This window comes from Chiloscyllium plagiosum, unplaced genomic scaffold, assembly GCF_037043375.1.
Source record: "Chiloscyllium plagiosum isolate Xiang-an unplaced genomic scaffold, Cpla_swu_hap1 HiC_scaffold_14, whole genome shotgun sequence".
Lineage (NCBI taxonomy): Eukaryota > Metazoa > Chordata > Chondrichthyes > Orectolobiformes > Hemiscylliidae > Chiloscyllium > Chiloscyllium plagiosum.
This window is the reverse complement of record NW_028270152.1, coordinates 30,939,275-30,956,624: the sequence shown is the minus strand read 5'-3', so window position 1 is coordinate 30,956,624 and position 17,350 is coordinate 30,939,275. Positions and strand designations below refer to the sequence as shown.

Here is a 17,350-nt window from a genome sequence, read left to right as displayed (position 1 = left end):
ATCTCAATCGTTAAAACTATCCTTAAGCTTGAAAAGGTTTGAAATACCAAATGTAGGGTATAACCAGCAAAATGTGAGGCACTTCCTCTTGAATGCTCAAACTTTGAGTTTTTAATAAACAGACTTATTTGCCTTGATGGTAATCTCTCCACGGTGGGTAGAGTTAAAAATTTTAAGTGCAACACAAGAATCAACCTATCCATTTTCACAGCAGTGTATTTCATGGCGTCCATGTATTCTCTCATGGAGAGGAGGAAGGTGCAGTTGATATATTTAAAAGGGGACACACTGTTCAATTTATTGGTTTATTTATGTGCGCTTAAGAAGCTTGATAGAGAATGGGAAGTAAGAGCTACTGGCTTGACAAATTAACGGCATTTTATATTGTAGGCCAAAATATTTTGTAGTGCTCCTCCCAGCATCTTGAAGCCACTCCTCGAACAATTGCAGCCTCCCTCTTCCCACTGCCACGAGAACTGCCTGGTCCCCTCTTGACTCTGATGTCCTCGCTTTTCGCCTCCAGCAGATGTCATCCATTTCCCAATCTTCAAGTACTAGCCAGCCCACATTGCAATTGTAGCTGACACCTCCATCTCTCAAATCCATTCAAATTGCTGGCTTCCTCTTTCTCCTGTTTACTAGGAACCATCCCCAAGAGTATCCAGTTATGGTCTACCACTCATTTCCTGTATGGCTATTTGGCTGACCAGAAATGTAAGAGATAAATTGTAACAAATTCTTCCCTCTTAGGTAAATATGTAAAATCCTATGGCACTTATTGAAAGAACAGGGCGACACAGTGTCTCAGTGGTTAGCACTGCTGCCTCACAGCAACAGGGTCCCAGATTCAGTTCTAGCCTTGGGTAACGGTTTGTGTGGAGTTTGCACATTCTCCCCTAATCTACGTGGGTTTCCTCCGGGTGGTCTGGTTTTCTCCCACAATCCAAAGATGTGCAGGTCAAGTGAACTGGCCATGCTAAATTGCCCATAGTGTTAGGTGCATTAGTCAGAGGGAAATGGGTGTGGGTGGGATACTCTTTGGAGGGTTGACGTGGACTTGTTGGGCTAAAGGGCCTGTTTCCAGGAATTTAATCTTATCTAATCTCCTGGTGCTCTAGCAAACTAGCACTCATTCACCACCAATAAAACAGACTATTCGGTCATCAAAATCATTGCTGTCATGGGGTCTTAGTATGTGTCTTTTGTCTGTTGTATTTCCCTACAATAAAGTAGTGACAACATGTCAAAAGTATTCCATATGGTGCAAACTACTTTGAGCTATCCTGTGGTCACAAGAGATCCTATGTAAAATTGACTTATTTCTTTAAGTGCTTCACAAGAGACATTCACTGATGATGTTACCTAGCATGGTGACAAAACATTTGAAAACAAACCTTCAAGCTGAGCAAGCTAACTTACATACTGAAAATCTATTTTTTTTTAAGAAAAGGAAAATGAAATGTTACCTAACAGTTCATTGAGTTGCAAAAGAAAAACACCATAATCCTACCTTTAAAAAAAAGCCTTGCTATTTCCATGGCCTAAAGGGATATTTTGATAGATGCTGGGCTTTCCGAGCCCTTTCATTTCGTTTAAGTACACCATCCAGCATCAACCATGACACTATCATCTGATTCTTACCTTCTCCAAGCTTTTGAGAGAGATCTTCAGGGTGTATATCATGCGTTTCTTTATAGGTTGTCAAGAGAGGACTGTCTTTTAACAGTTTTAACTGCTCCTGAACCAAATGTTTTTCTTCATCTGCCAAAAGAAAGATTAATCAGTTATCATTATTGTGGTGTTGCGATAATGAGTGCCTTGTTCATTTACCATACACCTTATGACACAATTCTTGCCCTGACAAATTTTTTATTAGGATATGAAACAGAATTTTGTTTTCCATGTAAGGAGAGTAAATGAGAAATGCAAAATCTAACTGATATTTTCGAGTGAATTCTTAGCCCTCGATTTTGTGATTACTTTGAAGGCACAGCTAAGAAACAATTTTCACTTTAAAGCAAAATATATTGCTGAGCCTATCTACTGGACAACCAAAGTTATTTTTCACCCATTTTGTTAATTGCAATGGAACATTAGCTAACAAAAAATATTTTATCTTTGACAGTGTTAAGATCCAGTCTATTTCTTTCTGTAAATCCAACCACCTCACTAGAATCATGCAAGTTCAGGTATTTAGAAATTAAAATGGACTACTAGATCCAGCACATATTAATTATAGCATTCACATATTAACATTAGCTCTATTAATGATAACATTAAAGCAAATTACATTTTTTTGTATTCAATGATTTAAGTTTTTTGTCAAATGTGGTCTCCCATTAAAAACAGATAATTATACATTAGAAACAAAACAGAAATTGCTGGAAAAACTCAGCAGATCTGGCAGTACCTAAGGAGCGAAAGCAGAATTAACGTTTAGTTGTAGTTCTGAAGGAGGGTCACTGGACCCAAAACATTAATTCTGCTTTCTCACCACAAATGCTGCTGGACATGCTGAGTTTTTCCAGCAATTTCTGCTTTGGCTTCTGATTTCCAGCATCCGCAGTTCTTTCATTAATTAGTTGTTGGACATGTTCAAACAGGAGAACATCTCACAGCCTCCTACTCACCCATATTTTTGCTCTCCATGAAAAGACGTAAAGCCTTGGGCCGATCAAACTTTGCCTTGGAGCTCACTTTATCCTTGTTGTCCCATATATGAAGTGTCATCACATAAGAGCTAAGTTTTAACAGTATTTCTTTAGTAACTGGCAGCTCCACACTATGACTGAAGACCAACCACATTTGTTCACCATCATACCATGACTTCAGAACCTACATATGTTGCAGTGAAAGGAATCATTTTAAATATACCTTAAGTGTATCTCAGTAAAATTGCATACATTTGTAACTTTTTGACGATAATGGATAGATGGGGGAAACGCTCCCTATTTTGTTATGGGATGCACAGCCTTTTTTTTTTGTTTTTTTATAAAATATTTTTATTTAGAAAAAATAGATTTTTAAATATTACAACAAATACAAAACAATGCAATTCAAAACAGTATAAAAATAGTACAAAACTAAACCCAAATAATAAAAAGAATTCCCCAACCCACCCTCCTATGCGAATGTATAAACATATATAGAGAAGTATAAAATTTGAAAAAAACCTAAACTAGCTATTTAACTAACTAAATAAATAAATACCTAACAACAAACAAATAAATAGTAATAACTCAGCCCAGCCAAACAAAACACTCAAACATTAACAGTTCCACCTCCCTGGATATTGGACTCATGAAACACAATCATTATGGCTATATAAAAGCCCTTGTTAATGTGGCAGATAAATCTGTGTCCAGGTATTTCAAAAAGGATTGCCATGTCTTGTAAAAATTCTCAGTTTTGTGGTGTACCATATTTGTGAGAAAATCCAGGGGAATATGCTCCATAACAATCTTCCGCCAACCCGACAGGCCTGGGGGGTTTTCTGATATCCAACCTAGCAAGATATTCTTCCTTGCATAGAATGTAAGAATATTGAAAAGTTTTTCCTTATGCAAATCTGTAGGAAATACAATGGGTAGGCCCAAAAGGAGCGAAATAGGGTCCTTCTCCAACCCTACACCTAAAATCCCCTCCATTGCACCCACCACAGCGCTCCAATATGTTTGAAGCCTGTCACAAGACCAAAGATAATGGGTAAGAGTACCCGTACAGACCTTGCACTTGGGACATGCTGAAGATACCCCTGGTTTAAATTTTGACAAACAGTCTGGGAGTAAGTGGACCCTGTGGAGAATCTTCAACTGTAAAGCATGGGTCCTATTGCAAATTGATATCTTCCTTGCATTCTCTCAAATATCCTCCCATGCCTCTGAAGAAACTTCAAGACCCAGCTCTCTTTCCCACATCTTGCAGAGTCGATCAGACTCATCTGAGGTGGCACCCCCCAATTGGTGATATAGAGTACTGACAGAGAGTGTACTCTTAGCCCTTAGTACCCCTCTTTCTATATCAGATTTGTAGGGATCAGTCAAAAGTGTGGTTTTTTTTTAATAAAATCCCTAACTTGAAATAAACGAAAGAGGTCTCTATTAGGTAACTCGTACTTCCGTATTAACTGATTGAAGGACATCATTACATCTCCCTCAAATAAATCACCCATGCAAGATATACCCCTAGCTGCCCAATATTTAAATCCTGAATCGATCATATCTGGTTGAAAACTCGACATGAGCTGAAAATGTGTTGCTGGAAAAGTGCAGCAGGTCAGGCAGCATCCAAGGAACAGGAGAATTGACGTTTCGGGCATAAGCCCTTCTTCAGGCTCATGCCCGAAACGTCGATTCTTCTGCTCCTTGGATGCTGCCTGACCTGCTGCGCTTTTTCCAGCAACACATTTTCAGCTCTGATCTCCAGCATCTGCAGTCCTCACTTTCTCCTGAAAACTCGACATACCCACTAAAGGTGTAAACAAAGATATTTTGCCAATATTACCTTCCCTCTGCCAAATTGCCCTCCATGCTTTAACAGTATTGATGACTATTGGGTTATGGCAATATTCCCTAACTGTCCTCACTTTATCCAAAAGCAGCAAACTGGTAAGGGGGCACCTTGCCTGGGAGACTTCAATATATAGCCATATTGAAAGAGGGTCCCCACAAACCCAATCACTTATATAGGTCAAAAGCGAGCTTAATTGGTAATTTTTAATGTCCGGAAGGTCTACTCCCCCGCAATCTGTGAGGCAACTGCAGTTTGGCTAATTTAATGAGGGGCCGTTTATAGTGCCAGATAAAGGAGCTGAACCAACTGTTCAGTCTCGAGTGTTTGTTTATTGAAAATCAGGGGGAGCATCCGAATAGGGTATAGCAAACGAGGGAGAATATTCATCTTAATAAGCACTATCCGACCCAACCATGAGACTGGAAGTGCCTCCCATCTTTGGAGATCTTGTTTAATTATTTTCAAATAATTGAGTAAAATTGGCTTTGAACAGCCAATCCAGAATTGGAGTAATGAATATACCCAAATACACAAAACCCCCATGACCACCCAAATGGGAATCTATAGTCACTCTCAACAGCCAACTCTTTCGTAAGACCACCCATAGGCATAGCCGCTGATTTAGCAAAGTTAATCTTATACCCTGAAAAAGCACCAAACGTGTGAATGCATTGTATCAGGCAAGGCACTGAAACTGCTGGATTTGTCAAGAAAATTAGAACATCATCTGCATAGAGTGAGATCTTATGTAATTTTGACCCCGCTTCTGGAGCTGATATATTGAGATCCCCATAAATGGCCTCTGCCAACGGTTCAATCACCAATGTAAAAAGTAATGGTGAAAGGGGACAGCCATGCCAGCTGCCCCAGAAATATTAAAATTGCTTGATCGTACCCCGTTGATAATGACCGCAGCGAGAGGTACACTATAGAGAACCTTTATCCATCTTATGAAAACTTTGCCCAGACCAAACCGGTCTAGAGTACAGAAAAGGTACGGCCACTCAACTCGGTCAAATGCCTTCTCTGCATCTAAAGAAATCACCAATCCCTGTATTGACTGCTGTTGGCATGCTTGAATTACGTTAAGCAGCCTCCTAACGTTATTGGAGGATCTGCAACCCTTTATGAAGCCTGTCTGATCCTCTTTAAGAGTGAGATGGGCCTGTATGAAGCACAGTCTTTCGGATCCTTCCCTTTTTTAAGGATAAGTAAAATATTGGCCAATCTCAGAGATGGTGGGAGACAAACATGACTGTATGAATCATTAAACATATTCAGCATTGGGCCTGACAGTATACTTATAAATTCCTTATAGAATTCACTGGGAAGTCCATCAGGATCGGGCGCCTTTCCACTCTGAAGCTGCCTCACAGCTTCCTGCATTTCTTGCTCTGATAATGGGGCATTGAGAAAGGACTGTTGTTCGGGAGTCACACCCTGGAGCTTCAGATCTCTAAAAAAGGATTCCATTTTGGCCTAATCCCTCCTCACAATTCTCAGACTGATATAACTTAGAGTAGAATCTCTGGAACGCCACATTAATCTTTTTAGAATCACATGTTAGGTTCCCAGACCCTTCCCTAATTGTTGTAATGGTTTGTGGGGCACTTCTCTTTCTGGCAAGGTATGCTAAGTATTTGCCTGGCTTGTCACCTGCTCTTATAACCTTTGCTTTGCAAAAGCCAGCTTCTTCTTTGCCGTCTGTGTGAGCACGGAATTTAGTGTAGACCGCAGTGCCGTAATCCTCTGTAGTTTGACCAACGAGGGTCTGTCAAAATAGGCCTTCTCGGCTGCCTTCAACTGTGCTTCAAGGAGACGCTGCTACTCACCCTTCTGCCGCTTCTTACTGTTGGAATATGAAATAACTAACCCGCTGGCATAAGCTTTGGCAGTTTCCCAGAGAACAGATGAGCTATCAACCGAGCCTATGTTGATGTCTAGGAATGCCCGAAATTCCCTAGAGAAATACTGCACAAACTTACTGTCCATGAGAATAAAGGGGTCCATTCGCCAGTACCTTGAATCCACTGTAACATCCTTAATTTTAACCATGAGGTACACTGGAACATGATCAGAGATGGCAATATTACCAATCGTACAGGATGCCACCAGATCCAGGGTTACCGCAGGGAGTCAGAAAAAAAAAAATCAATCCTCGTGTGGCATCTATGCAGATTGGAGAAAAATGTGAAATCCCTACCTGTAGACCTCCAGACATCCACCAACCCTAATTCCCCACACAGACCCAATAACTGTTTAGTTTGTGCAGAGGGTATCGAGGGACCTTTAGGCAACCTGTCTACTATGGGGTCCATGAGGCAGTTAAAATCTCCCCCTATAATGATGTGCCGAGACTTGAGACTTATCAGTTTAGAAAACGCATCTACCAAGAATTTAAGAGGATGAGCTGGGGGACAATAAACATTTAAAATGCCATATTCTTCCCCATTTATCAAGGCTTTAAGAATTACAAATCTCCCGTATGTGTCCTTAACACATTCCAACAATTTAAATGAGAGATTTTTCCTAACCAATATAGCCACTCCCCTACTTCTGGTATTAAATGATGAAAAATAAACTCGGTCAAAGCCATTCTGCTGTAATTTCAGATGCTCCTTGTCATCCAAATGTGTCTCCTGTAACAAAGCAATATCCACCTTCTCCTTTCTAAGACTCAAGAGTACCTTCTTCCTCTTAATTGGTGAGTGACTTCCCTTGATATTCCAGGTACACCATTTAATCAAATCATTAGCCATAATCTTCTGCAATTACATTTAAGTTCCAGAGAGGAGGAACCCAAACTACAAATTACTGAGCCTTAGTGTCGCATGGTCCACCAAATATAAAAACTACATAAACTAAAACCACTACATTTAACAAACATATAAAATTATTAAAAATAAAAAACAACAAAAACCAGAAAACAAACCAACATATAAAGCGCCAATAGCGCTGAGTAGGGGAATTCACCCCCTGCCCGGAGGGGGCAACTACCCGTCCCAAACTGCCCATAAATAGGCATCTAACCATCTCAACCACCTTCACTTCTCCCAGCTAGAGCCGCATCGCAAGCACAAGCTAAAAAGAATAAACACCCCATAGAATATCAATATGAATAAAAAGAATTCATTAAAAAAAAAGGGCAATAAATACCCCACTCATCCTTTGGTATGTTCTAACTTAGAAATTTAAAATGTACATCTTAACCACTGCAAGACATAGTTTGAACCAAATTATTATCAATAGAGAGAAAAAAAGGGGAAAAACAAAGCTCCAACCGGATTTCCTCCATTTCTTTTATAGAATGATAAACGCACACCCAAGCAACGATATTTATATATACTACAATTGTTTAACTTAGGTCAGTTTGTCCAGAAAGTCTCTTGCCTTCCCCGATGTGTCAAAAAGATGCATTGATCCATCTAAGGTGATCCGAAGCACTGCCGGATATCTCGGGGAGTACCGAATCCCAAGCTCCTTCAATCTTCTCTTGACACCATCATACAATTTTCGTTTCTGGATCACGCCGCTGAAAAGTCCTGAAAAAACATGATCTTAGACCCCTCATAAATTAGGGCCTTTGGATCCTTCCCCTGGAGTCTGGAAGCCTCCGTGACTCTCTCCTTATCCCGGTCATGATGGAACCGCACCAGGAAAGGACGAGGGCGTTGACCCAGACCTGACCTCTGTGCTGCGATCCGGTGAGCCCTCTCTATCTTCAATCCTCTCATGCCAGTCTCCAAGTCAAGGAATTTGGGAAGCCAATCTTCAACAAATTCCACAGGCCGCTCACCTTCCTTACCCTCAGGCAGACCGATAATCCGAATGTTTTTTCTCCTGCCCCTGTTTTCAAGATCATCCACTTGGTCACGCAAATTACGAACCTGCGTCTTCAGGGCTTGGATCTCTTCCTTGAATGAACTGGCATCAGCTTCCACCACTGTGATCCTGTGCTCCACCTCATCCATCCTCTTCTCCAAATCCCCCAGCTGCTGCTCATGCTTCTGCAGCATGAGAGAGACTGGAGCCAGCTTCTCTTCAATCTGTTTCCCCAACATCTCGCAAGATTTCGAGAGCTGGTTCACCAGGTCCTGAAGAGTAATTGGCTCCAAGGCTGCTGCAGGCTGAACTGCAGGCCCAGCCTCAGATGCTCCTCCTCCCTTTTTAGGCATTTCTGGACAGCTGAAAATACAGGTAAGTCAGTTTTTAAATGTTTCTTGGGGCTCTACAATCTTTCCAACACCCCAAGAAATCCTGATGGCCTGGGTTGGGTGGGTTAAAGGACCGTCCTGCTCCTGCTGCGATGCGAAGCTCTGCAGTGTGATCTTCTCAGATCGCCGCCATCTTAGATCCCCCCATGCACAGCCTGTTTAAGTGAGTGGGTTCTTTGAATTCTTTTGTGCAGCCACGCACAAATGATATATAGGGTGACCGCTACATCCGTGGGTCCAGTTACCATGATTTACCGCAGCCTGAATATATTACAAGGGAACATTCCAGAACCTGGAGGCTGCCAGGGAGGTAAATTTCCCATTTAAATAAATCAATTCGCTACTATCCATGGTTTCAGGCATCCGCGGTAGATCTTAGAATGTATCCCCTACAGGTATGGGGGGGACTACTGTATCAAAGGGGGTGATCTGTGCTCAGTCGGTACAGAAATATCTGGATTACTGTTCAGCTGCTCAGTTTAGAGATTACATGGTAGCAAGTGTTATTCAAGTCTTCAAAGGATATCAATTTGTTGAATACCAGTGGCTGTGAGCTTCTTGGCTCAGCACCCTGGTGATAGGGTTTGTGGCAGGGGAGGACAAGCTGTTGGTTTTTGTTTGAGAGATGGGTATACTTCTCAGTGACAGGAAGATCTATGTGGGAAAGGGGTTCTGGAAGCCTATATTAATTGTGGTTAGTCGGGGGGGGGGGGTCATAACTGGAAATATTTCATAATGCTGGAAATAGCTGGGATTCAATTTGACAATTTGTATCTTTCTCTACTGATAGGGATCATGATATAAAGTGTGGGTAAGAAGGTGGGGTTAAAACATGATCTTGGAGTATAAGAGTAAGAAGATATTTGAGGTGTAGTGGACAGCAAAGAATGTTACCTCAGATTACAACGGGATCTTCATCAGATTGGCCAATGGGCTAAGAAGTGGCAGATGGAGTTTAATTTAGATAAATGCGAGGTGCTGCATTTTGGGAAAGCAAATCTTAGCAGGGCTTATACACTTAAATGATAAGGTCCTAGGGAGTGTTGCTGAACAAAGAGACCTTGGAGTGCAGGTTCATAGCTCCTTGAAAGTGGAGTCACAGGTAGATGAGATAGTGAAGAAGGCATTTGTTCTTTATTGGTCAGAATAGTGTGTACAGGAGTTGGGAGGTCATGTTGCGGCTGTACAGGATCTTGATTAGGCTATTGTTGGAATATTAAGTGTAGTTCTGGTCTCCTTCCTATTGGAAAGATGTTGTGAAACTTGAATGGGTTCAGAAATGATTTACAAGGATGTTGCCAGGGTTGGAGGATTTGAGCTATAGGGAGACATTGAATAGGCCCGGGCTGTTTTCCCTGGAGCGTCGGAGGCTGAGGGGTGACCTTATAGAGGTTTACAAAATTATGAGGGACATGGATAGGATAAATAGACAAAGTCTTTTCTCTGGGGTCGGGGAATCCAGAACTGGAGGGCACAGGTTTAGGGTGAGGGGGGAAAGATATAAAAGAGACCTAAGGGGCAACCTTTTCATGCAGAGGGTGGAACATGTATGGAATGAGCTGCCAGAGGAAGTGGTGTAGGCTAGTACAATTGCAACATTTAAAAGGCATTTGGATGGGTATATGAATAGGAAGGGTTTGGAGGGAAATGGGCTGGGTGCTGGCAGGTGGGACTAGATTGCTTTAGGATATCTGGTCAGCATGGTCGAGTTGGACCAAAAGGTCTGTTTCCGTGCTATACATCTCTATGACTCTAAGTCTTAATGTAACTGTACAAGGTACTGGTGAGACCACTTCTGGAGTACTATGAGCAGTTTTGTTCCCTTAAAGAAAGATATTATTCCACTGGAGGCAAATCAGAGAAGGTTTATGATGATGATCCCTTGTAAGGAGCAGGTTGAAAAAGGGGGGACTCTACTCACTTTAGGTTTAGGTGAATGAGAGATGATCTAATTGAAACATACAGGATTCTTAAGGACTTAACAGGATAAATGCTGGGAGGATGTTTCTCCATGTGAGACAGTCAAGGACCAAAGGGAATAGGCTCAGGAAAATGGAAGAAATATTTAAGACAAGGAGAAATTTATTCTGTCAGAGAGTTGAGAGTCTTTGGAATTCTGTGCCACAGAGAGCTGTGGTGGCAGAGTCTGTGTGTATATTTAAGGCTGAGATAGATAGATTCTAGATCATTAGGGGAGTCGAGCGTTATGGAGAAACGGTGAGAAAGTGGGTGCAATGAATGTTCCTATTTAATAATGGAATGGGTTCATGTGGCCAAACCCATGTTCCTATTTCTTATGGTTTTATGATCATACTGAATGGCAAAGTCGGCTTGACTTGTCATCATGATCTAGTCCTGCTCCCATTTCTTATGTTCTTGTGTTATGAAGTAATAAATATTATCTAATAAGGGACAGAGTACCTGATGTCTTACATTGTAGCAGACTATGACAAGAGGAAGCAATTATTAAGAATGGGCTGACCCACCACAAAACTACAGGGCATAAGTTTAAGGTGAGAGGGGAAAATTTTAAGAGAGACCTGTGGAGCAACCTTTTACACACAGAGGGTGGTGCACGTATGGATTGAGTTGCAGAGGTGGGAGGAGGAGGCTGGTACAATTCCAACATTTAAAAGGCATCTGGATGGGTAGATGAATAGGATGGGTTTAGAGGATGTGGGCCAAATGTTGGCAAATAAGACTAGATCAGTTAGAATCTGGGTGGCACAGATGAGTTGGACTGAACTATCTATTTCCATGCTGTATAACTCTATGACACCAAAATGGGAAAGAAGAACTGGGTAGTTGGAGTTCCAGATTGAAAAGACCTAGAAAGGGCTAGCAGCCAGCAGAAGTTAGTATTAAGCATGAGGAGCTGTGACAATGAGCATGTAGCCAGTAAAGTGTAGAGATCTTGGATCTTTTCTAAAAGATTTCAAACTTCTTCAGAAGGATAAAATGAACATGGAATTCTAGCTTTCACTCATATGCACCTTGCATTCTTCCTGAATTGAAAACACTTATTTGACTTCTAAAAAAGCCCTACCTGGCTGTCATTTCCCACATAGGCTTTTGCAGCTGTTGCAAAGGTCACTATATCTAGTTTTGTTACTTCACCATTTGGAAGAAGAGTCCATTCGATGTGATAATATTTGAGGGGCTTTGTTGCTTCCAGTGACCTCATTGATTTGGACTTTTTGAGTGATTTCCTTCTGCCACCCTCAAGACCTAGGAAATATGTGTTCCATAAAATTAAAAGCTGCCAAAGACAATTACTACCACAAACCATGTTGTGCTACAAATATCAAAAGTTAAACAACATAAACCACAACAGAGCTTAGCGACACGCGTATGGTTGCTACTGAGATTTTTGTATATAGTAGCTGCTAATTCATGAAACTATAGATGTAGGCTTGCTTGTTGAGCTGGAAGGTTCATTTCCAGACGTTTCATCACCCTACTAGTAACATCTTCAGTGGGCCTCCAGGCAAAGCACTGCTGATGATTTCTGCTTTCTAAGTTTGGGTTTCTTTGGGTTGGTGATGTCATTTCTTGCTCTTTTTCTCAGGGGGTGGTTGATGGGGGTCTAACTCAATGTGTTTTTTGATCGAGTTCTGGTTGGAATGCCATGCTTCTCGGAATTCTCATGCGTGTCTCTGTTTGGCTTGTCCTAGGATGGATGTGTTGTCCGGTCGAAATGGTGTCCTTCCTTACCTATATGTAAGAGATACTAGTGAGAGAGGGTCATGTTGTTTTGTAGCTAGTTCATGTATCCTGGTAGCTAATTTCCTGCCTGTTTGTCCAATGTAATGTTTGCTACAGTTCTTGCATGGTATTTTATAAATTACATTAGTTTTGCTTGTTGCCTGTACAGACAACACTACATTGGACAAACAGGCATAAAATTAGCCACCAGGATACATGAACATCAACTAGCCACAAGACAACATGACCCTCTCTCACTAGTATCCTTATATACAAATAAGGAAGAACACCACTTCGACTGGGACAACACGTCCAACCTAGAACTAGTCAAATAGAGACATGCACGAGAATTCCTAGAACCATGGCATTCCAACCAGAACTCTGTCAACAAACACATCAAGTTAGACCCCATCTACCACCTCCTGAGAAAAAGAACAGGAAATGACATCACCAACCCAAAGAAACCCAAACATATAAATAGAAAGCAGGAATTATCAAAAGTGCTTTAGCCAGAAAGCCCACTGAAGATGTTACCCAGTAGAATGACAAAACATCTGGAAATGAACTTTACAGCTCAGCGAGCAAACCTACATCCAGAACTTCAACTTGAGCTACAAATCTTCTCAAAACTTGTGATGAAACTATAGACACACTGTTCATAAACACAATTGAAATCAAAGGATAAATTTATAAATAAGGCCACACAGATTACGTTTTTTTCTCCCTAGAGGCATTTTCAAGGTTAGAAGATACACAACACCAGATTATGGCTCAGTGGTTAGCACTGCTGCCTCACAGCACCAGGGACCTGGGTTTAATTCCAGCCTCAGGCAACTGTCTGTATGGAGTTTGCACATTCTCCCGGTGTCTGCGTGGGTTCCCTCAAGGTGCTCCGGCTTCCTCCCACAGTCCAAAGATGTGTAGGTTAGGTGAATTGGCCATAGTGTTCAGGGATGTGTAGGTTAGGTGCATTTGTTCGGTGTCAATGATGTGGAGTAATAGGATAGGGGAACGGATCTGGGTGAATTACCCTTCTGAGGTTCAGTGTGGACTTGTTGGGTCAAATGGCCTGTTTCCACACTGTGGGGATTCCACAATCCGTTCCATAGTCCAAAAGGTTTATTTGAAGTCTCAAACTTTTGGAGTGCTGCTCTTTTGTCAGATGATGTCAGCGCTCTGAAAGCTTGTGATTTCAAATACACCTGTTGGTCTATAACCTGGTGTCATGTGACTTCTGACCTTGCCCACACCAGTCCAATACCAGCATCTCCACATCAAGGCATTTTCAGATGGTACAAATGTCATTGTCTGAATAAAAATAATTTAAATACTTTATTATCACTAATGAAATTAGAGATGCATGGTGAAATATTCACATACAAACATTGTGGCCTTCTCCCAATTCTACAGATATAAAATAAAAATATAAATTTAGCAGTCATCACAAGTCAGTGCTAAATTTGGTCCATTTTTGTTTTTCAAATTACAGCATAACCAATAATTCTGTCTGCTGCACTGTGACATGGATGTGCATTTGTGCTTGTTTTCATCGGATGTTTATTTTGCACTCTGAAGAGATAGAGTTGGCAACATTAGCAAAATCTGTTTTGCTATTATAAGATGCCTTCATTAAAATAGCAGAAAGAGGACTTTATTTAAATATTTGTTTACTAACAACAACAATGGTAACTTCTAGTTATTTTTATCCTTTCTGTAACATTGCCTCCCATTAAAATTAAAAGATTCAACAGGATAAGGGAGTACTGGCATTTTGAACAAAGCAGACATATGAAGGAGCTGTGAATCACAATAAGATCATAACCAAACCGTGACATTTTCAGAAAACAGATATGAATTATGTGATTCTGTCATCTAATTCTTAATCAGGTCAAAAAGTTTTTCCAACTACAAACTATTAACACAATTTGCTTTCAGACATAAAGCTGGAGCTCTAATAACAGAGCGGAAATGAAAAGTCACTGCAGGTGAATTTGGGAGTCCCTGATTTTTGCAGCCAGATTACTCCCACTCAACTTTTTCAAAAATTCTAAATGACTGTAAATATATGAATTACAAAAAAAAGTTTTAATAAGTAACTTTTTTTGATATTTTACGCCGATAAGCGATCAACAGTAAACGTGTTTTAAATTGCGATTGATATTGAAGTATTCTCCCTGTTTAAGTGACTTTGAGTCACCTTACCGTCCGGAATGGCCAGCGTCAGGGTCACAGTGAATTTGACAAGGAGAGGCGAGGCAACAGGGTGCTTCTTGTCATAGGAGCTGCCCTGAGTCTCCGCCAACGCCATGCTGAGCTCTGTGCTGCTTGGCTGGGCAGTTTGGCCGAACTCTTCCGAGCTGGCGACTTCGCTCAGATCAGGCTCTGGTGTCCTCTCTTCCGTGTCACTGACCCGGCTTACAAGGTCCCCATCGACTGTAGGGGCGTCACTGTCGAGAAGGTCGTCCACTGCTTCGTCAGAATCGTCCTGTGGAAGAATGATGGAAAAGGTGGAAACGTTACTGAATACTCAAGGGGCAGCATTCACCCCACTGTCAGTTCAGGGTTTCTTGACTAGCACTTACACTGTGTGCTCCGCCCGGGCTCTGCATTTCCACTCTGAGAACAGGTGAATTAAGACCGAGACCTTCGCTATTATTTTTAAATCACTGAGAGTGGGAGGGCTGAAAGAGTTTAAACAAGAGGGTTATTTTTAAAGTCAAATTAAACCAAGAACTGTAACAGCACGAATCAATCTGAGAGAAATAGCACAGGAAGAAAAGGATTCACTTGCAGCTCACTGTCCCCTGTTCTCCTCCTCCTGCCAAAACCCCCACTCCGGCCACTGCAACCTTTTCCCTCCCTCTCCTCTCCACTCAGCTCAACCTCATGCCGAAGTTTCACATTTGCAACTTCCCGTCGCACAGCAACAGGCCGCATCATTCTACGCCGAACCGCCGAGCGCCACATCCAATATCCTTCCGCTGACTGAGGTGACAGGTGAAATAAATACCTGCGTCCAATGTGAGACTTAGCGCGGCCAGGCTTTAACCTGAAGGATAACACACCGACAGTGTGCTACTTTCTAATGTGGCCCAACAGATTCACTGTTTGGTTAAAAAAAACTCTCTGGTCATTCTGTTTGTTTATGCAGAATCTTTTAGTTTTTTTAAGGCATTGGTAGGTTTTTGGTGACTATGGGGATAGAAGGTTGTTGGGGGTATGCAGGAATGTAGAGTTGAGGTTAAAATCAGACCTGCCATGATCTCATTGAATGGCGGAACAGGCTGGAAGGGTTGAGTGGCCTAGTCTTGTCCCTTATTTGTAACTGTTAATGTATCATCCCCCACTCATAGGTCTTCTTGATTTTTTTTTTCCATCCACTCTTGTTCCTTCTCCACTGACTATTCAGCTATCACTGCCTGGCAATGGCAATGAGTGCTGGTCCAGCCAGTGATGTCCACATCCTATGAATAAATATGAAGAAAACTCACACATTTATATTAACAACCAGGAATTATCAACATGAAATTCAGATAATCAATGCCAATATTTTATGTTATGGTTGGACCCCCCCTCCAAAATTGCATTTAGATTATTTTTTTTAGATGACATTACAGTGTGGAAACAGGCCCTTCGGCCCAACAAGTCCACACCGACCCGCCAAAGTGCAACCCACCCATACCCCTACATTTACCCCTTACCTAACACTACGGGCAATTTAGTATGGCCAATTCACCTGACCTGCACATCTTTGGACTGTGGGAGGAAACCGGAGCACCCAGAGGAAACCCACACAAACACGGGGAGAATGTGCAAACTCCACACAGTCAGTCGCCTGAGTCGGGAATTGAACCCGGGTCTCTGGCGCTGCGAGGCAGCAGTGCTAACCACTGGGCCACCGTGCCGCCCACTACATTTAATTGCAAAGTTTTGGGGCATGTTATAAAGTAAACTGCCAAGCATACAATACTAATTTGGTGTCATTTTGGAATTGAAGACTCTGAGTAATTATCCCATTTTAACCTGACAAAGCTGAACACAGAACATTTCAGCACAGTACAGGCCCTTCAGCCCTCGACGTTGCGCTAACCTGTGAAACCAATCTGAAGCCCATCTAACCTACACAATTCCATTTTTCGTCCATATGACTATCCGATGACCATTTAAATGCCCTTAAAGTTGGCGAGTCTACTACTGTTGCAGACAGTGCATTCCATGCTCTGAGTAAAGAAACTACCTCTGACATCTGTCCAATATCTATCACCCCTCAATCTAAATCTATGTCCCCTCACGCTAGCCATCATTATCTCACCGTCCACCCTATCTAACCTTCTGATCATCTTATATGTCTTAATTAAGTCACCTGTCAACTTTCTTCTCTCCAACAAAAACAGCCTCATGTCCCTCAGCCTTTCCTCATAAGACCTTCCCTCCATACTGTTTTAAAAAATCCTCAAGGTCAGGTTCGTAGGAGAGTAGTCTGACACAGAACAAACGACCAAGAGGCGAGTCTGCTAGAATATGGGCATTTTATTCCCCGCAGCGTCGCCACAACGGGTCTGGCTTATACTCACTCTACATGTTACCGGAACTGGGAGCCGTCAGTTCTCGTAGAGCGGTTGCCAACAACCCACGCTTGGCGGTTAAACGTAACCCCGGAGCAGACTCACCGAACTGGAGACTTTTCCAGCTGATATACTCTTTTCCAGATATAAACATTCATGTGAACAGCAGAGCAAGGCTAAAAAACACATTCCATTCTGGTTACATACAGATAAGAAGATTCACACGGGGAGGTGTGTAATAAGATTCACACGGGACTAAGCAACACCTCCATTCCGGTTAGATTCACACATGTATTGGGACATAATTTTTAACCGTTTCACCACATTCCACTGCTTGGAATTTTACACCACATT

At 41.8% G+C, this 17,350-nt stretch overlaps 1 protein-coding gene across 4 annotated transcripts in view; it reads right to left on the bottom strand.

Moving 5' to 3' along the window:
* cfap92 (cilia and flagella associated protein 92 (putative)) overlaps nt 1-17,350 on the bottom strand; it is a 92,558-nt gene that overhangs the window by 66,369 nt on the left and 8,839 nt on the right. For 2 of the 4 annotated variants that reach the window (XM_087994260.1, XM_087994263.1), the window contains exons 1-5: nt 15,014-15,206; nt 14,634-14,916; nt 11,773-11,954; nt 2,631-2,835; nt 1,642-1,761 (exon numbers count right to left, since the gene is read on the bottom strand). In XM_087994260.1, coding sequence (XP_087850386.1) covers nt 1,642-1,761; nt 2,631-2,835; nt 11,773-11,954; nt 14,634-14,916; nt 15,014-15,040 — 817 coding nt within the window. In that variant the 5' untranslated portion in view covers nt 15,041-15,206. The other 2 variants (XM_087994261.1, XM_087994262.1) reach the window with 2 other exon arrangements.